Genomic DNA, 21,761 nt, shown 5'->3' with positions numbered 1-21,761 from the left:
ATTCTAAATCTTGTGGACGCCTTCCCAGAAGAGTTGAAGCTGTTATATCGGCAAAGGTGGGCCAACTCAATATTGAACCCTACGGACACAGACTGGAATGCCATTGGAGTTCATGTAAAGGCAGGCGTCCCAATACTTTTGGCAATATAGTGTATGCTGGGCATAGTTGAGTGGGTGTAAAGATCTTGTACCTGTATAAGAATACGCTAATTCAGAGATTATGGGGAAATTACGTTGGCAAGCAATTTTGTATATATCTGAAAGGATTTAGCAATTATCTTAGAAGCACTCGGGCCTGTGGACTGTCCTTCAGCGTCCTTGTGTATAATGCAGGGCCATGAGATCGGCATTAGACGTGATAATATCTGTGGGCCACCGGCTGCTGGCCGACTTCACTTTTCTGTAGATCTTTAAACCATCCTTCACAGGACAACACTGGAGCTTTGACTATTGTCCAGCAGAAACCTTATGCATCCTATTCTGAAAAGGGCTGAATGTTTTATTTTTAACAGTAATGGCGCTTATTTTCAAACATGTATCTGTAGGTTGTAGCGGAGGAGAAGCCACAATCTTTTATAAAGAATCTGGTTGGTTGCTAATGGAAACCTCATCAGTTTTACTGCAGTTTACAACCTAAGTGTACTGAGCTGTACTTCATAGACTGAGGGTCATGTATGCTGTCTGAATGAAATAGTAATTGGAAAGATGATATGATACACCCCCTGTAAACCTTTAAAAAATTAACCAAAATTGACAAAGCCTCTTATACTTCCCCCTTGTAATTAAATTCTTCTTCTTCTGATAGAGATGAAGTGCGCGCACCAATTCCACAGAAACAAGAAATCCTGGTGGAGCCTGAAATGTTTGGCGGTAAGAGGCTTGCATGTTGTAAACCGTAACCTGGTTAATGTCCCAAAGGTGCAGACGCTAATCTGTTTACATAGTGAAAGAAGACTCTGTATCAGCAGAACAAGTATCTTTATGTTTACAAAAGAGGTCTGTTCATGTCTGGGGTTTGGATACTGCCTCTGAGCAGAAAACATCGATATATTCCCAAGAAATCTATAACGTGACATAACGTTCTGTATTTAACACGATAGGCTCAGTTCATAAAAATAACAAACGAGGATAACTATACTTCTTTTCAAAATGAGTCCAATGAGATTAGAAAATGACAGTCACATTCTTAACTTAGAGAGCTTTATCCTTGTGTTGAAGCTTTGTAAATAGAGTCTATATGGAACGTAACGTTTGAACAACAGTACCTCCATATTAATGAATCCTTTATGACATGTGGTCATTTAAACATAGGTGCCTAGACTTAAAGGACCACCATCAGTATATGTCAGTTACCTTGTCTACCTAAATAATTTTTACATAATTATTTAATCCCAACCCCTTCCTGTCTGCCATCTGTATAGAAACATTGTCCTGGCAAGTGGCCAGTGCTGGGAGAGCGTTTATAAACGGTTAACTTTCATTTGCAGCACCCTTTGGAGGCTGCTTTGATCTCCAATAGGGTACTACAGACTTCTGTAGGAGTGGTTGTAGGTAACCATACCGGTCACATCCTGGGCCCTTTTAACCCCTCCACTGCCACTGGAGACATAATTAGGATGGCAGAGTAGTCTCCTGCAGAGAATGATCCTGGGAATGCTAAGCTCTGAGCACTTCCTGGTCAGGGCTATGAAAGTCCAGGTTGCATGCAGGAGGTTGTAACTCTGTTTATCAACTTCGATTGACAGGAGAGAGGCATCCAGGGTATAATAGACCCCTGACGTCTCCATCAAGAGGACTTGTCACTACTACTACTACATGGGGGGGCTCATCAACCCCCTTGTAATAATAATGTGTGTGTGTATATATATTATACACACACTGTATAATACCTAAATCATAATGACACTGCGCACACCAGGATAATTTCCCTTGCCTTATTGATTTGTACTGTCTACAAAAAATATAGTATTAATTTTTGTTAAAGCTGTACCCTGGCCAAAAAATAACTCCGCGTTGTAATCATCCATCGTTAAATGTATTTTTTTAAAAAATGTGAGCAATGTAAGCAGCTGCATTTGGCCTTTGATCAGTCACTGTACAGCAGAGCTGGAGTGTGAGATGAAGAAGCAGTACAAGGAGCCAATAATGCTGACAAGCATGCTGATAGGAGGAGAAAGCAGAGTGACAGACAGATGAGCTTGTCACTTTGATGTGTCTCCTTTTACTGTCTAGCCACATGCTAGGGCAGGTCAAGGAAGACCTGGGCTCAGAGGAATTGGGTTGAATAATGTTCTTCATCAGACTGAGGACATCTAGCTGCAGAACAAAATGTACTGCAGGGGAAACCTCTGGATTGACGGGGAATATTACAGCAAAAACTGGTTTTGTTATTTTAACAAGCGCTAATTGAAGCTAATTAAATGTTATCTAAGTACATGAGCCGTATGTGTTCTTGAAGTCGTGTGTTTCTTCTATATCTGTGCAGTGATCCAGCATGAAACAATTGCTGCACTTCCTGTACTAAAGACCGGTCATTGCTGCTCTCTCTCTTTGTAATGAGTGACAGTCTTGTATCTGCTCCTCCTGTAATTTACCTCATACAGCCTGTAGTGAGTGAACCTGCTGAATTCCAGCTCTGCATAAGTTATGTGCGGCACAGTGATGAGCTCACTACAATTTTTGTGCCCAAGGTCGAGTTTTAACACTGTTACAAATGTCGTCCTTGCAAATCTAATTCACATTTCCTGTTTAGCTCACAAAGGTATTTTTCAAGGTTATGTGTTTGTTCTTTATTATCTCAGCAACATTTTCTTTCACTAGTTATGCTATAAAACTGCTGCTACTAACTAGTAACCCTGTTCTGTGGCCCCTTTTGAATGGAATACAATTCAATTCTTTCTATTACTATATTTGCTTTCTTGGTGATCTGCATCTGAGAAGGACACCAAGCCGATATATTTTCATTTTATGTTTTCAAATCAGCTCCTAAAAGGCGAAGACCAGCACGTTCAATATTTGATGGCTTCCGGGATTTTCAGACGGAGACCAGTAAGTAACTGATTGTAGTTATTGCAGGTATTTGTGTTCCCCGTGGTCCCTGTGTGTGCTGTAAAGTAGGCACCCCTCCAAGCTCGCTCCCGTGATGGACTGCAATCTCATGTTTATTTTACTAATTTGTATTTAAGATTTAGCTCCTGAGTTTCGTGTCACTTTAATCTTTCATGTCTTCATACCTCCCAACTGTCCCTCTTTTGTTACCATATCCTTCTGTCCCTCTTTCTTCCTCAGTTGTCCGTCTTTCTGAAAAGTCGATGCCTAGCCCAATACCCGAACTTCCAGTATCGGGAAACTGGCCAGTGAGTCATTACACGCTGCCCGGCCTCTTGATTGGTGCAGGAAGCCGGCTCCACGCTCCATCGTCACTTGGTGACAAGGGAGAATGGAGCCGACTTCCCGGCCAATCACGAAGCCAGGCAGTGTGTAATGACTCGTCGCCTAGCTTCCTGATTGGCCGGGGAACCGGCTCCATGGGACTTCCGGTATGGGTATTCGGTATTGGCGAGTGCCGGAAAAAGAATATCGGTACTCGATACTGAAAAACCGGTTTCAGTGCATCCCTACTAATTTGTATTGAGATTGTAGTCCATCAGGAGAGTGAGCTTGGAGCCTTGGCTACTGAACCCGAATGCTCCATACGTTCAGTCTCATCATCCATTAATACAGCCACACATAATGCATAGAAGATTCAGCCATTCATCAGCAGGGGCTTGCATCATCTGCTATTACTGCTGGCTGTTTATGCACACGGTTAAGCAGTGGTTAAGCAGATGACTGTTGCAGTGGTTAAGCAGATGACTGTTGCAGTGGTTAAGCAGATGACTGTTGCAGTGGTTAAGCAGATGACTGTTGCAGTGGTTAAGCAGATGACTGTTAAATGTTATAAGTGTTGTGGACAAGAAAGATTACAATTTTCTGGCTTCTTTGCTATTTGCTAAAAGTGGACTAGGCCCTCCTTGTGCAAGTTACAGGATAGATAATACCTTTTAGACTCAGCACTATAGGTTTGAATAAACAATTAAAATACCAGTTCTACATTATTACTGCTAAAATAAAGTGTATGGTATTTAAATCTTTTATTTGTATGATTTTGGAGCTATTTCATTACCCTACCAATCCTTTTTAAAACCTAGAGTGCAGGAGGTAGTCAAGCTCTGGCCCTCAAGCTGTGGTGCAACGACAAATGCCATTAGGAATCGCAAGACCCTGACATCCACAGGCACGACTCCCTAAGGCAGATGCATGATTGGATTTGTAGTTTCTCCACAGCTGGAGGCCTGAGGTTTGCCTACCCCTGCCATAGTGTTTTTTTTGGCCATATTTGAGTAGTCAGTTAAGTCTGATTTATTGTTTTTAAAATATGATAACATAGTTTAGATTCAAGGTTGTTCTCCTGCTTTTAACTCGATCTTTCACTTTATTATTTCTTTGTGTTACACATTCCTGCAATATTTTTGGAGCTGCATTGATCAGCGCTCTTTGTAGAAGTGACAGTTTTCTTATTCCATAATCGTATCAATGTGTCTATTTTACATTTGGGTATTGCAGTTCGCCAGGAGCAGGAGCTGCGGAATGGAGGAGTGGTGGATAAAAAACTAACTACATTGGCTGACCTGTTCCGACCGCCTGTAGATCTTATGCATAAAGGAAGTTTTGAGACGGTATGTCCATGGTTTGTATAAAGGGAAGATCTGGCTGTTCTGTGTATTGTACTTATGGGTTTAATTGCTCCAAATTTCCTATGTGACCCTACCATAGTGGATCGCTGTATGGGATGATTTTTGTATGTGAGCTGGAGTATCTGAAGAAGCTCAGAATGCTCATCTGGCTGCTGTTGCTCTGGTTCAAATGTTACCAGCCTGTAATTTCTTGTGCGGTGAAGGAGTCTGGGAGGTGGTACTGGCTAGCAGGAAACTCTTTAGGGCTAGTTCACGCCAGATGCAGAGCAGTTACAGAACGGATCAAAACAGCGTCCAATGTATTCCAATGGTATTTTGGGCTCTAGTTCACACCAGAGAGTTCACTCCTAGAGCATGTGGACAAACTGCAGCATGCCCTAGTTTTCTGCTCTGGGACACACCAAAACGCATGCAAACGCCCTGGAACGCACTTAAAGCCCATTTTAAGACATATATATATAGATATATATGAATATTTTTTTTTTTTACAAAATCCCCCGGATGCGTCAAAATTGAAAGAAGAAACTCATGCAGATCTGGTCTGCATTTGGTGTGAACAAGCCCTTAGACAGATATGAAACTGATACAAAGTATCTAAAATTAACTTTTATAAAATACCCTCCGCAATCAGTTATACTCCATTTCAGATGACTATTTCCTGATGTAACTGTCAGATTTTGGGAACTGACAGAAAAGGCTAATTTGCGCTGAGAGTTTTTAGTGTTTTACATATTAGGCTTGGTGCACAGACAATAAAAAACGTAATTTGTTTCTAATGATCCTGTTCTCGCCAACTGGCACTTTAAGGCCGGCATTGCACTTTTGCACTGCACCTGAAGTGAGTTGTTCTCGGTAGAAAATGGTCAGGTGGGATTTTTTTTTTTTTTGGCTGTGCTGGCAGCCTGTTCAGGACACATTAATGCACATGCATGTGTGTGCATTAACTTGATGCTTGGTGTGATCCCAGCAGTAGGGTCATGCGAGGTAATGCCCCATGCATGCTGCCTTTTAGAAACATTTTAAGCCTTCATAGGAGCGAATTGAAACACTTGTAAAATGCATTGAAATATGTGTATATATGCACTTTTTAAAAAAATCTTACAGAACAGAGAATACATTGAAAGGGTACCCTCACAATACAATACAAGGGTTAAACGCTCGTTTTGTCTAGGGGGCACAAGCAAAGCAGAATTACTCACCTGATCTTCCGCCCCACCGGCTCCCTCCACACTGCTACACCGGTTGCTGCATCCCCCCCGTGCTCCAGCTGTCTAAGGACCACTGATGTTGCCATGTCTTATGGAGGTCCGATGACCTACATTAGACACGAGGCTGCCGAGGGACATTTCATAGCTGGAGTTGAAGCGGGGGGGGGGTCGGGTCAGAGAGCTGAGCGCTGACCACTGTGGGACTGAGAATCAGGTGAGTAATACAGCTTTATTTAAGCGCCCTGGACAAAACGTGCACCACTGCAAGGGTAAGTTGTCTTTTTTTTGCCTGGTGTTCTGATTTTAAGCCTGAAGAATAATCATTTGATTCGCATGTTCCCATGTTTCTAAAAATATTTTTTTCCTCCGTTTATTAATCAAACCGTTTTCCATTCTATTTCTTATTAACCAGTTGGGTAACCCTCCTTTTACTATAATTCTAAAAGTAAACCTCCACATTTAAGCAAAGATCGCCACCTTTACTGCAGTGACCCATTTGCTCATTTAGTATAAACTTGTTTTTTTTGTTAAGTTTGGGTGCGGCTTCCTATAAAACAAGTCATACTTTTCTGCATGCTTTGATTTCTTTCCTTTTTATATCTCTTTACATTTCTAGAATTTGGCCAGGAGTTATTCCAGGAGCCATTTCTCCTAATATACAAAGATTATATACAAGGACAGAGCAGCCAATAAAATCTAGGAAAGCAGAAGACAAAGTAGATGTAAAAAGCTCTGATGATGTTGATCTTCTCTAACTTGGGCCACATGTGAGGACAGTGAAGCTAAACCTGTTCAGTGTCGCTTCAAGTTAATCTGTTCTGTAGAACTAGTTTGACTCACAGCAGTTAGTGAATTTCACTCCATCTTTTGAAGCTTGTCACAAGGGTGATTTTCTTTGTGTCACTGCATGACACAAAATGTCACCAAGTACCTTTTTCCCCAAGGAAATCTTTCTTTATTGTACATCGCAGGACACAGACTTGGTAATTCTTAGACCACTGGTTTATGCTGCTTCCTTCAGGTGATTAGACACTGGCAAAGCAAATCTGTAAAGACAACCCTGCATTACCCCTCACACACTCCCAGCAGTTTTTGGCTAGTGCTCTTAGTTGATTGATGTGTCTCTCTGAGAGAGGCTTATACTATTGTTGCCATTTTTTTTCAGGTACATTTCTTCTAGCAAATGTCCAGCTGCACTATAGCCTCTGCAGTGTTTCCTGTTTTTTTGTCTTTTTTTTTGTTTACAGCTTTCCCAGATTGCTTGCTCCTTGGTTGAGTCTTGGGGGATTGTACCCAGATGCCACATGGAAGATGTGGGGCCAGCTCTCTGGGCTCTGGCTTCTACATGGGTTACTTACATTGGCCTTTGAGCCTCACATTGAGTTAGCTGTAAGGTGCTATACAGGTCAAGGGCCATGGTTTATCAGGAGGTTGGAGCCCTGTCACTTAAGACCCCTCTTGGGGGGGTAGGCCCACCAGGAGGGCAAAGATTTGGATGGGGCCTCTCTGCCTGGGAGACCTTGTGCTGACTCTGTAATTCAGGGCTTCTAGCTCTTTTTTTTTTTCTATAGAGCCCAGGGTGCTGTTGCCTCCCCACGCTCATGCGGTTTTGTTGAACACTTTGTTCACGCTCTGGCTGTTGAACCCCTCGGTTCTGAGGAACAGGGGCTTGTTGGATTCTTATGTCTACACTCTTGAAAGCTGTTAAATAGTCATCTTGTAAGGGCTACCATTGCACTTGGAAAGCATATTTTGCTTGGCTAGAAACTTCTTTGTAGAGCACATCCTGTCTTTCATTCGGCCCATGTTGGACCAGCGTTTAGCCTTGAGTACTACCATAGATCAAATTTCTGCCTTGGTAATTCTCTTCGAGAGGCCACTGGCCTTTCACTTTTTGGTGAGGGCTTTTCTACGGGGCGTTGCTCATATAGTTTCTCCTATATGTTCTCCTCTCCATTGAGACTTCAGTCTCAGTTTTATCAGCTCTTTAGGAAACACCCTTTGAGCCTATTACGGAAATCCATTTGGTTACCCTTTACTCATAAGGTTGTGTTTCTAATCACTTTTACCTCGGCTATGCACAATTCTTATTTGGCAGCCTTGTCCTGTAAAGAGACCTTCCATGTGTTGCACATGTACAAGGTTGTTTCGAGCCCTAAAGCCTCCTTCCTTCCTAAGGTTGTTTCTTCCTTTCCCTTTACCAGGACTTTGTCTTTTCTTCATTATGTCTAGCTCCTAAGCATCCTAAAGAGATTTATTCCAATGTTTGGATGTAGTGCAGGGAGGTGCCTACATACCTCTCTGCTACTGCTCCCCTTTGTCAAACTGACTTTGTTTGTCATTGAAACGGACCCCCGTAGATGGCAGGTGTCTTCTTCTCATTCCACTTTTGCTAGGTGGATTTCACAACCTCTCACTCCAGCTTATGACCTTTAGGGGCAAGAAGCCCCCTTTTTTAGTCAAGGTGCATTCAACATGATCAATCAGTGCTTCCTAGGCTTTTCAGCACCAGACCTCGGTTTCTCAGATGTAGAAGGTTGCCACCTGGTCCTTGGTTCATGCGTTTGCTAACTTTTACCAGGTGGATACTTAATGGATGTCGGCTAGGGTTGTTAGGTTTTTCAGGCAGCCCTGTAACTGGTGCAGCCTGCCCCGTTTTCTGGCTGTTTTTTGTGGGCCTTTTAGACTTTTTTGCTTTAACCCAACCCTGTGGTTGCACTACTTTTGGATGTCCCAGTGGTCTAGGAATTACCAAGCCTTTGTCCTGGGATGTACAACAAAGAAAATAAGATTTTTGTCTTGCTTATAAAATCCTTTTCTTGGTGTACATCACAGGATACGATTATGTGTTGATGTTTACTCCTGTATTTGCTACAAAAGACATGCTGTGGGAAGGGTTATTTAGGGTTATCCTTACAGCTTTGCTTTGCCATTGTCCAATTACCTGAAGGTAGCAGCATTACCCAGTGGTCTAAGAATTACCAAGCTTGTGTCTTGTGATGTACTTCAAAAAGAGGATTTTGCAAGTAACGCAAAAGTCCTGCTTTGTGCATCTAGATATCTCCCGATCTTGAACACATGCTGAACCTGTAACTCTACTTCAACTTGAAGCTTTGCAGCACCTTAAAGTTGAGGCCTACGTTTAGCATGTGTACAAGATTGGGTCACAGAGGAGGAGTTCCTTAATAATAAAAGCACCTGACACGTTACCTTTAAAGGCTATACTCTGCGACTATACTTAAGCCATCAGAATTTTATATATCACACACTGGTTTCTTGTTATAGTATACCAAAGTATTCTAAAAAAAGGTTTGGAGATATTCTCCCAGTATGACAATTATATTATTTACTAAAATGATTAGCTTTTCCTGGAAGCTGTGGAAGGAACATGCTGGGTTGTTCTTATACACAAAACTGACAGATGTGTTATACTCCCTATAGTTGCTGATTTAAGTAATCCAAAACTACACAGTATTCATGTACAAAAAAGGTTACTGCAGTCTTTTGGCAAGCGTTACATCTGAGGGTAGCAGCTGCTGTTTGATTTAAAATCACTGTGTGCAATGGCTAGTATGTTGTCCAACACTCACATCAACGGGGCATTTAGAGAATGAACGGAATTCATATTCAGCGGCAGGTTTGAAACTTTCTACAGTTGTACTATGTATTTCTTTTTAAACAGTATTTCATTTGTTGTGCAGACTTTAGGCTACAGGTCATTGATTGCAGCGGACAGGGTCCCATTGACATTCCTAGGACTGCTTGTTGACGTATTGAGTTATGATCTAGATAGGCAAAGCCTAAGGTACAATTTCTGCGATGAGAGATATAACTGCCAGCTTGTAGGGAGACTTTGTACTTTCTTTTAAGGAGTGCTGAATTAGAATAAAAACATGATAATAGCATAGGCAGTTTTGCTATTACACATGTTATTTTTCTAATTTCAGAACACCTTTTAAAAGGAGAAATAATATGCTAGAAGAGGAAATCCAGAGGTGACCCATTACTTCAAGTGACGGGACTCAAATTTTCCTGGAAGTCAAAGTCAGCTGTAAACTCTGAAAAGTGTGAGTTGGGCTTATCTTCAATTACCCGCTAATTAAGCAGACTGAAACACTCTGCTAAAGTTTAGTCCTTCCCTGCTATTCTATGATCCAAGCTGATGATATACCTGCACTTCTACTATCAAAGTCCTTCTACCATGACATTGGCACCCCCTGATCTCCCCACCTCCAAGAAATATATATAAAATGTTTAAGTAATTTTCAGGCCTAAAGTGTGGATTATAACGTGAGCAAAAAAAGCCTTGGCAGAAAATGAGTTAAAGATCGTTTAACTCGCCTTATGCGTGTTAAAATGATGTAAAATACTTGAATGTCCCTAGCCTGGCCCACAGGTTCACTGTAAAGTGTTGTTCCACTTTTGTAGCCAAATTCAGATAACACTTATTTTGTATTTGTTATATGTCCTCATTGACATAGCATAACTTAAAGTAGTATTAAACTCTCAAACTTTATTTCGATAATGAATCCAGATCAAACAAATATACATTGCCCAGCAAAGCAATGCTTTACATTTTTGCCCACACACATTCATCATGTTTCTGAACAGCTGCTTCCAAGTCTCTCAGCTCAGCTTCCCTAAACTTCTAGTTCAGTACATGATCACAAAGCACAGTGCAGACTTCAGCAACTGTTCCTCTACTAGCTTGGAGCTGAGGGGGCAAGGGGGGAGGGAAGTAGCTTGATTTGCTTTGTCTGTGGAGACACACGGCTTACTAGCACACATAAGGGTGACTCTATAACGCTCTGCTTGAGAAAGGAGTCATTCTGAAACAGGATATCAGGACCATTGCTCAGGGGATCAGCTGAACCTGCAGGAAACTCAAACTTTTAAACATCAAGGAGCAGCATTCATTGTAAGTGATTTAATCAGCATTTAAAATAGCTTAAAATCCTTTTGACTTTAATATCACTTTAAAATAAGTTTAAGAATGTCTGCGTACGTTTTTAAGGCTTTACTTTATTCTAGCTAGCTTCCCCCTTATAAAATGTTAGGGGGGCTGTGGGAAGTTGTTCCCTGTCTGCACTGTGCTGTCAGATTTAATTTCATTCATCAGTTGTAAACTAGATTTGAACACTGTCCGCTGTTGGAATACCTGAGCAGTGCTTGCAGATGCAAGCATCCTTCAGCTGATGATTTTCCATCATGTCCCTTCAGCAAAAGTCAATCTAATGATCGATTTTTGTTGAAGGGCCTCATCATGTCCAAGCAGGGCCAGTGGTGTTCACTAGGGATGCACCGGTTTTCCGGTATTGAGTACCAATATTTATCTTTTGGTAGTCGCCAGTACCGATACTGATACTTCTGGTAGCATGGAGACGGCTTTCCAGGCAATCGGGAAGCCGGGCAGCGTGTCATTACCTGCGCCTGGCTTCTTGACTGCCCGTTAAGCCGGCTCCATGCAGTTTGGCCAGCTCCATGCTGTTTGGCCTAGAAGCCAGCTTCCCAGCCAATCCGCATGGAGCCGGCTTCCCGGCCAATCAGGGAGGCGGGTCATTACCCGCTGCCCGGCTTCCTGTTTGGCCGGGAAGCTGTCTCCATGCAGTTTGGCTGGCTCAATGATAATTGGCTGGACATCTCCCTCTGACCAAGTTCCAGTATCAGGATAAGTATCGGAGCATTTGGGTGAGTACCCGCCCATATACTCGGTATCGGTGCATTTCTAGTATTCACTAATACACTTGAAAACAACAAAATGACTATGATTTATTTTTATATTTAAGTTACTCTTTGGAAGCCTGTTTTTAAAGGGTGATTCCAGCCAAATGGCTAACTACACATTTGTAACACACTTATAGAAATGTGTAAGGGAGGATAGCCTGTGTAGTTGAAGGCCAATGAGGAGGGAGTTGCAATAGTCAAGACGAGAGATAACAAGTGAGCGGATGAGTAATTTTGTGATTTCATTGGTGAGGAAGGGGCGTATTTTGGAGATGTTACGAAGGTGAAGGCGGCAGGATTTGGATAGTGATTGGATGTGGGGAAGAAAGGTGAGGACCGAGTCAAGGATGACACCTAGGACCTTGGCATGAGGGGAGGGCTGGAAATGAAGTGTTATCAACCTAAGCTTCTCTCCTGCTTTAGACTACGAACACATCCTCCTCTCCATCTCCTTTACATGGAGGCGGGGGCCAGATTTAGTAGTTTTCAGAAGATAGTTTGGAAGGCAGAGAAAATGGTTTGTGCTTTCAATTCATACTACTGTAATTCCCTCCTTGTTGGCCTACCACTAAGCAGGCTATCCCTCCTTCAGTCCCTTATGAACGCTGCTGCCAGATTCATCCACCTTACCAAACGATCAGTGTCCGCCACCCCCCCTCTGCCAATTGCTCTACTGGCTCCCACTTCTCCAATCTATAAAATTCAAAATACTAACAATAACATACAAAGTCATCTACAAATCCGCCCAATCCCACATCACCCACCTCATCTCAAAATATCACCCAAACCGCCCCCTTTTGCTCCTCCCAGGACCTCTTGCTCTCCAGCTCTCATCACCTCCTCGCATGCTCGCCTCCAGGACTTTTCCAGAGTGTCTCCCAACCTCTGGAACACCCTATCCCAATCTGTCCGCCTATCTCCTACTCTGTCCACCTTTTAGGCGATCCTTGAAAACTCATCTTTTCAGGGAGGCCTATTCCACCTCGATATAACAGTACTTTTATTTATTATTATTATACAGGATTTATATAGCGCCAACAGTTTGCGCAGCGCTTTACAATATAAGGAAGACATTACAATTACAACACAATTCAAGACAAGATGGTAAGGAGGGCCCTGCCCGTGAGGGCTTACAATCTAAAATTGAGGGGGAAGTGATACATGAGGAGGGAGCTGTGTGGGGATGAATTGTTTGAGAATGTGATGGTTGAGCGGTTAGGTTGAGGTGGGATAGGCTTCCCTGAAGAGATGAGTCTTTAGGGGAACAACTAAAGGCAGTCAAGGTGGGCGACAGACCACCTTGATTTTATTAACTCATCCCTCAGAATTATTACCTTTTGTATCACTTGCCCCTCCTACTAGATTGTAAGCTCTCACGAGCAGGGTCCTCCTACCTCCTGTACTGAAATGGTATTGTTATTGTAATGTCTCCCTCAATTTTGTAAAGCGCTGCTCAAACTGTTGGCGCTATATAAATCCTAAATTTATAATAATTCACACAAAATGACAAGGGCAAAGAATTTCTGGCAAGATCAACGGGTATTTTTGTGTGTTTACGGAAAATATTCTTAGCTTCTAAATCTAAGAACTAGTGGGCTGCAATATATTACATTTTCATTTTAATCTGTATCCAGCTATGACCTAAAACAACATTAAATGTCATTTTCAATTGCAGCATACTAGGGGTGGTCTATATACTGGGTGCCCAGAAGGTCCCTAGAAATCTAATTTCCTGCTCATTTGACAGACTAATTGTTGTTCCCAGAATTCTGCACAGAGCTGGAGTCCATAGCAGACATCCCCTGCAACAGAAGTTCCATTTTTAGTGAGATACTTTCAAAGTCTCTTTGTAACCTAAAGGGATTCCAGTGATGCAGATCTTTGTGTGCGTGTTTTTTTTTGTTTTTATGGACTGACCAGGTGATGGCTATGTAGGCTTCTACCACTTTACCACCTAGCACTCAGTTTCATCGCTCTCGTTTGTGTATTTAGATATTTTGTAGGGTAGCTTGGGTATGTTTGTATCGCTAGGTTAACAATGCATGTCTAAAATACGTATTTGCCATTTTCTTTTGTTTTATAACCTACAGGCCAAGGAATGTGGACAACTAAAGAACAAATGGCTGATGATTAACATACAGAATGTGCAGGACTTTGCCTGCCAGTGCTTGAATCGGGATATATGGAGTAATGACAATGTAAAGTCTTTAATACGTGAACATTTCATCTTCTGGCAGGTAGATGATCTCCCACTAATTCGTATTATCTATATTGTTATTATAATCATTTATATTTGTAATGACTAGTGTACATAACTGTAATCAGAAAATTGACTCGGCAAGTATAACAGGACCAAATTAAACACAGTCTTTGACTTGGCTGTAGAGTCACATTTTTTTTTTTTTTATATTTTCTCTTTTGGTGCACCGGTCCTGGAGATACTGCAATACCAGATCGATGCGTGGAGTGGACAGAGCAAGCTCTTCTTCCATCTCCCTGTTCTAAAAATCCATTTAATATATGGTCACCAGATAGGGGACGTATCAGATATTAAACTGATAAGACCAGATACTACACTTGATCTTAGCCAAAAGGCCGAGAAGCAAATTTTTTTTAAATGTGAAAAACAAAAATCCTTCATATCTTGGATGAAGAGATTGCATTGTCCTCCGGCTAAATCCGATTACAGGTGATTAAAACACATCTCCGGGATAAAGTTAACCCCCCCACCTACCCTTCTCTCCCACTCCCCTCTAACCGATCGCTGGATTGAAAAAAGTAATTCCCTTTATACTTAAAGCCACAGTCAGGAGACACTCCTGTCCATAGCTGCATTTTCTGCTTACTCCTGGTGGGGTTCTTTATCAGGTGTCCACGTCACGGCCTGTGTGTGGCTGTCCAGCAGTGAGGTCCTCTAAGGATCCAGAAAAGGAGTAACCTCATTGTAAGCAAATTATCCTGGCTAAAGCCAGTAGTGACCACACTTTATAATAAACACTTTGTTTCATATGCTTTGGTTATGGTTTTGTTTTATATTTTCTGGTGTTTCAATTACGATGTCCTATGCTTTGATTGCACAGGTATATCATGACAGTGAAGAAGGACAGAGGTATATTCAGTTCTACAAGTTATCCGATTTCCCATATGTTTCTATTCTGGACCCTCGCACAGGTAAGTCTGATTGGGGAGCTCACTTTGCTCTTTGTGATTGGTTTCTTCATGCTCTCCCTAACTGCCGTTTTACTTGTGAATAGGTCAGAAGATGGTTGAGTGGCAAAAATTAGATGTGAGTTCCTTCTTGGAGCAAGTTACTGGATTTTTAGGGGAGCATGGCCAGCTTGATGGTCTCTCCAGCAGTCCACCTAAGAAGCGACCGCGTTCTGTAAGTAGGAAGACATTGTACTTTTCATTTCATTGTCGTATATAGCTTGAAGGTTCATTTTTCTTATACTGCATGTACTGGAACAAAGTTTAGTTAGTGTTGTCCTTGGCTGCCAACCATACGACTGTCAAAGGATTAAACTTAAGACCAAAGTAGTTGAATGTGAAATAAACAGCTTGTCCTCACCCCGAGTTCCCTTTTTTACTCCTATGCCTGATTAAATGGAGGTCAGATAATAGCGGATTTGTGTCCTGCATCCTCGTGTGGATTCTCCATAGTAATGCTGAACAGTATGCCAGTAGACATGTCTCTATTACTGCCAGAATGGCACCTTGCCTCTTTCCACTCAAGATAGAATAATGGCCAATTAAACAATGGATTTAAATTGTTCTTAAGTTGGCTCTTTTTATTTTTGGCTTATTAGCAGGCTCGGATTCCCCCACAAGGCCACCCGGCCTCGGGGCGGCAGGGCGCAGAGGGGCGGTAGCGGTGTCTTTGTGGGGAAGTGCCGGGCGGTAAGTTGCCCTCTCTACAGTTAGTCCTGCTTTGCAAAAGCAGGACTAAATGTAGAGTGAGGGAAGCCGATTGTTCGTTTACATGTGATCTCGGCGATGTCGCCGAGATCACATATAATAAGTCTGCAGCCTGTCCTCCTCCCTTCCCCCCGGCACTTGCCTCTCTACGCTCCGCCACCGAGTCTCTCCTCACTGCGGCGAGCAGAGCGGCAGGGTTAAAACTAACCCTGCCGCTCCGTGTAGACAGTGAGAGGGGAGAGCTGTGCTCTGCCTCTCTCACCTGTCACAGGAGTTCCAGCACAGTGCTGTGCTACAACTCCTGTATTGGAGGTGACAGGGTCAATAAAGAGAACCTCCAGATCAGCCGTTAACGGCTGTAGTAACGAGCGGGTCTTTCCTGCCCGTGTGCGCGCGCAGGAAAAAAATGCCGCCTGGAGATGGCAACCCGCTGATGCGAGTCTGAGGTTAGAGGTTAAATAAATAAAAATTAAAAAAAATCACAAGAAATAATTAAATAGAAAAAGTGATAAAGTTTAAAAGAAAGAAACAGTAAAAAAAAATTGAAACTAACCCCACCGCCCTGCCATTTGGTTGCCATTCTCCATTGATGGGAAGGCCGGGGGGGGGCATATTGCGGAACCTGGCCTTGGGGTGGCAGGGAGAGTAAATCTGGCCCCAAATTGAGATGACGCCTACTTTATGTGTTACATGTTCCTATTTGCATAGCATAAGCTAAAAAAAAAAAGTGCTTCTTGCAGTTTAAATTGGATAAGGGTTCCTTGGCTTCTTAAGGGTTAAAATAACTTGCTTCTCCATCTTTGTAACATTAGGAGGTGTTTTGAGGGGTTTGCTAACCCTGCCTGTGCTGTGCTTGCTCATTTTGTTATCATTTGGAAGTAGATTTGAACACTGCCTGTCCTAACGGAGATCTCATTTGAGTCACAAGAGTACACTTACTAATGTACTACTGTGACCCAAACTCAGCATATAGAGGGCTACTGGCCACGCTATCCTGACAGCGCAGAGGCATGCTGCAGGCCAGAAAGATCCCGGAATTACTGTCAATGCCTAATTGACAGCTGGTTCTACCTCTCCATAGGCAGAGCCAGCTGTGCCCGCCCTCTCCCCTGTCTGTCCCTCCAATGAGTGCTGGAGGAACGAAGGGAAGGGGGCATCCCTTTGGGGAGTGGTGACTGACAGTCACCGCTCTCTACAGGGAGAAGCCATGAGCTGAGCTGGTTTGTGATTTGCTCAGTTCTCAAGCTATACAGCAGTGTCTCACACCAGCTCAAACTATTGGAAGAGTATATTTTACTCTCCCAGTAGTTCTTCTTTAAAGGATTAAAAGCCAAGAAAAAAAACAACAATCCACAAATATCAGTCCTAAGCCTTTCTATATGGACAGATCACTTTGACGGCGCTCAGAAAAACTTGGATTCAGCCATGTTGCCTGCTGCAACAAACATCTAAAAGGTAAGAAATATTTTTTAAAAATATGTTTTTCGGTATGCTTTGTGAATAGGAACATTGCAACTAACTTATAGTGGGGTTTTCTCAAATTTGACTGCAAAAGTGAAAATACACTTTGAAATTGATTATTTTATTTCCCCCTATTGCAAAACTACCTCCGACTGTTTTTGTAGAGAGACCAGTTTCTCAAGACATAACTGATTTCAACCCTGTACAACCCTATAGAAGTGTAGCAGCCTGGTGGTTCAATTTGTCTTCACTGGACCTATTCAATTGTCAGATGAAAGAATCCAAACCTATTAGTAGGCACATCTAGATGTAAAAGCATCTGGCCATAGTAACTGAGTGAGGGGCAACAGATGTGTGTGGGCTAGGTAAAGTTATGAAATCATTCCAGTATCACACTAGTGCCCTGCTTTTATGAAGATTTTATTTTATGTAGAATTGTTTTCTAGTTTCTTAATTTGACTGGTTTGACCCCTTCTAGGAGAGCCTTATAGATGCCAGTGAAGACAGCCAACTAGAAGCAGCAATACGTGCATCTCTGCAGGAAACCCACTTTGACTCTACGACAACAAAGAAAACTTCTCAATACGAGGAGGAGTCAGACCCTGAGCTATACTCTGGTAGTGAAGAATTTATCTCTGTATGTGGTTCTGACCACGAGGATGAAGACGATAGGCCTGTGGAAACATTGCCAGAGCCAGAGACTTGCACCAGTAAAGCTAAGAAGGCCACATCTAAAAACGCCAATCACAGAGAGGAGGAGGAGCCGTCAGAACCTATAGAAGATGCCACAGTGGAACCAGACGTTTTAAGCCAGCAAGCACCCCTAGAAACCCCTACCAAATCTCTGGATCAATCTTGTACAGAAGAACATAGCAGGGATCCTGACCATGCAGGAGATTGTCCTGATAATAATGGTGAGTACTGAACACCTATTTTCTTGATTGTACATTACAGGACACAAGGAGATTCATTTTTAGACCACTGGGTTATGTAGCTACCGTCCGGTAGATAGGCACTAGCAAATCAATTAAAGCTGTGAGCCAGCCCTGCAAAACCTCACCCACTACCAGCCTACTGCAGTTTTTTGCTAGTGTCCTTTGGAGATGGGCATCTCTCAGCTCTGAGAAGTAGTCCGTTTTGTTTTTCACTTGTTTCCACTAGTTTTTTTCTTCAAGCCAGTTACCTTAATATTGCTCTAAACCACTGTGCCTCCTCCAGCAGCTATCCAGATAGGTTTTCTTCTCAGCAGAGCCTTGATGGACCGCACCCAGACCCCACCAGAAGGAAGATGCCGGGCTAGCCTGTATTATGCTCAATCACTGGACTCTGTTTGCCGTCCTCTTTGGCACTTTGTGTAGCGTGTGATTAGCCGCAGGATGCTTTACAGGTCCAGGGCCGTGGTCCTTCTATGGAGGCCTCACCCTGAAGACCCCACTGAAGGGAGAGTTTATTCCAGAATAAGTATATGCCAGTTATGAAGACTAGATGGCATGTCCTCCCTGACCGCTGCCACATCTGTGGTAAGGATCTAAAACCTCTCAAGTAAGCTGCAACAATGCCCCCTAGATGCTAGCCCCAGTCTCCTAATAGGTTAAATTTGAGGCTCCAGCACACACTTAGAATTGTGCTTTAAGGAAGTGTTCAGCTTTAAAAAGTTAAGATTGGTGTGATCAGGTTCCCTTGCAACCTAGAAGCTGAGAACAGCCTCGTCCCGGGTAGTTTACTGCACATGTGACCGTAATTTGTCGCCACACCACCACACAGCACTCCTTATCCCGTGCCACCTTGTCTACAATGCCTGGATACACTGCACCCTCTCAAAGCTGGCAATGAGTTTTGTAGGGTATCAGACATGTTGGATCATAGTTGCAGGGTTACTGGGGAGGGGGCATGGGGGCCACACAGCCGGATCACGGCTCTTGCACGGAGTTCTGCTTCCCTCTGTGGACTTAATTTCTTTCAGTCCCAAGCTGAGCTCCCTGTCCCCTCTGCTGCTAGCGTTTGGGTCCTCCTTGGCTCCCTCTGTGTCACACGCCTCAGATTTTCTATCATCTGTGCAGGCAGTGGCACATGTTGTTCACCCTGTTTGTTCTCCGGTCACTCAGTGGGACCTCAATCTTATTCTCTCGACTCTTGAGAAGAAGCCCTTTTGAAAGGATCAAAGAGAGATTTCTCTTCCTTTGCTTACTTGCAGGGTGGCCTTTTTCATAACCATCACTTCTGGTGACATGTTTCTGAATTTGCATCTTGATGTCCAGAGGAGCCCTTTCTGGTCATCTGTAAGAATAACGTTTTGCTGAGACCTAAGGCTTCCTTACTCCGTAAGGTGGTCTCTGCCTTCCACCTTCACCAGGACATCGTGATATAATCCTTGTGTCCTGCTCCAAAACATCCTAAAGAAATGTCCCTTCTCTGTTTAGACACAGTTTGGGCAGTGAGAGTTTACCTCTCTGAAACTCCTGCTATTTGCAGGTCTGACTCCATGGTTGTTATTTCTGTAGATCACCATATGGGACAACCTGATTCCCGCTCCACCATTGCTAGGTGGGATCCATCAGACCATCTGGCAGGCCACCAAGCTCAAAGAAGTTTCTCCATTTTCGGTCACCGCACATTCCACAAGAAGTGTTTTTGCTTTTTGGGCTTTTCAGCACTAAGTTTCTATTTCCCAGATCTGTAAACACCTTTTCCTTGGTGCACACTTTTGTTATGTTCTACCAGGTAGATGTTCACACCTCTGCAGATGCCAGTTTTGTCCGGAAGGTTATTCAGGCGACCCTGTAGTCCTTGTGCGCTTCTCTGTTCTATTTCTTCCCTGCTGGGGTTGTTTCTCCTTGGGCCTGTTGGCCACTGTTTTCTGTGTTTTGCCGGCCCCTCTGGTGGACTGCTATTGAACATCCCAGTGGTCTAAGAATTGGACTTCCTGTGTCCAGTGATGTGTGATCAAGAAAACAGGATTGTAATCTTACCTGTAATTTTCTGTTTCTTAGAGTACATCACAGGGTACACGACTCTCTGTATTCTTTGATCCACTCTGTACAGCTTGCTACAAAAGTGAGGCAGCCTGGGAGTCGGCGGGGTTATGCTGGGCTGACCTGTAGCTTTGATTTACTAGTGCCCAGTCACCTGACAGTAGCTGCATAACCCAGTCAAATTTTACAGGCAAGAAAAATCCTGTTATTCTTGTCACATAAGATTTTATACCAGGATACTAGAGCTTGTATGCAGTTTTAGTGAACTAACATGAACATGCACAAGAAATGGTGCTGTCCACGCTTGCATCAAGGCATTACATATGGACTATTTGAGTGTTCAAGGATTGGCCTGTACTACAGAAAGATATTTATGGAATTAGGTTCTTACTACTTACCTCCGCTTGTCATATTTGTGTTTAAACTTTACTCCAGCCTTACCTTTTTCCCCACAATTGTAGCAAGTCCTTTCCTGTGTTAAAATGTATTACTCTCAATTCCATGCACGCCGTCATCTCCACAATACAATCTTTCGATGCTGCAGCAGCTATTTTGAGCCCTCCTCATTTCCAGTTTGAATGACTCGCCCTGTCAGTAATGTTTGCTATCCATCGTGTGTGGGTATGATAGTTACATAGTTACATAGTATTTGAGTTTGAATAAAGACATTAGTCCATCAAGTCCAACCTATTAGGATCTCATTCTAGGAGTACCTGTACCCCTGTATATTACCTGTACCCCTGTATATTACGGTCCCTTAAGAAATCGTCCAAAAGTTTCTTGAACAATTCCACATTATTTGCTGAAATCACCGCCTGTGGCAGTGAGTTCCAGACCCTAACTGATCTTACTGTGAAGAACCCCCTTCGCCCCTTGTGCTGGAATTTTTTTTCCATCAATTTTAGGTGATGGCCTCTAGTTTTTGTAACGGAGTTAATTTTAAACAGTTTATCGCTAATGTTGCTACCACCATTAAACATTTTGTACATGGAAATCATATCCCCCCTTAATCTCCTCACCTCTAATGTGAACATGTTTAAATTTAGTAGCCTCGTCTCGTAGCTCTGGTCCTCCATACCCCTAATTAGTTTGGTTGCCCTTCGCTGGACTTTTTCCAACTCAAGGACATCTTTTCTTAGTACTGGTGACCAGAACTGGACCGCGTACTCCAGATGAGGTCGAACCAATGATCTATAAAGTGGCAAAATTATAGACTTGTCCCTGCAATAGATCCCCTTTTTAATACAGGACAAGACCCTGCTAGCTTTGTTTACAGCAGCCTGTAGGTGTGATCTTTTTTTGCCCCGCATCATTTGTGGGTCGTTCGCTTGGGCGGGCTGTATGTAAAAGCAATCTGTCCAGTAACTCCTCTGCTCTGTGACTGGTGCTAGCATAAGCAAAGTTTCATTTAACTGTGCTATCTGTTGATCAGTTGCTTGTTTTCACTCTGTTAGAGTTGGTTTGGCAGTACAATGACAGGGGGACACCCATCAATGCAGCCATCATTTATATAAAAATCTCCCAAGAGCCAGCCCACTGCTTGGGAGAGCTCTTGAAAGCAGATTCTCAGATTCTAGGTAGGGTGCTGTGACTTTTACAGGAGCCTGCTGTCCCTTCTAACCAATCACAATGATACTACAGAGCAAAGACCAACAGGGAGACCCAGTGATATTTCTTGATTTGAGAACTTTTTGAATTGCACGTTAATCAGGGAAAAAGGGGGAGGGGGGGGGGGGCGCAGGAAC

At 43.0% G+C, this 21,761-nt stretch overlaps 1 protein-coding gene across 1 annotated transcript in view; it reads left to right on the top strand.

Annotated features, from left to right (window-relative positions):
- The window catches only part of UBXN7 (UBX domain protein 7), a 32,119-nt gene that overhangs the window by 7,084 nt on the left and 3,274 nt on the right, over positions 1-21,761 (top strand). Inside the window, exons 3-9 of the mRNA XM_018560375.1 lie at positions 806-870; positions 2,983-3,048; positions 4,606-4,718; positions 13,759-13,905; positions 14,749-14,839; positions 14,923-15,050; positions 17,523-17,958. Of these exons, the coding sequence (XP_018415877.1) occupies positions 806-870; positions 2,983-3,048; positions 4,606-4,718; positions 13,759-13,905; positions 14,749-14,839; positions 14,923-15,050; positions 17,523-17,958 (1,046 nt within the window). The remainder of the gene's footprint in view (positions 1-805; positions 871-2,982; positions 3,049-4,605; positions 4,719-13,758; positions 13,906-14,748; positions 14,840-14,922; positions 15,051-17,522; positions 17,959-21,761) is intronic.

Source organism: Nanorana parkeri, unplaced genomic scaffold (genome assembly GCF_000935625.1).
Source record: "Nanorana parkeri isolate BGI_ZX_2015 unplaced genomic scaffold, ASM93562v1 scaffold452, whole genome shotgun sequence".
NCBI lineage: Eukaryota > Metazoa > Chordata > Amphibia > Anura > Dicroglossidae > Nanorana > Nanorana parkeri.
Note: the sequence above shows the minus strand (reverse complement) of the source record. Positions and strands in the feature narration are given on the sequence as shown.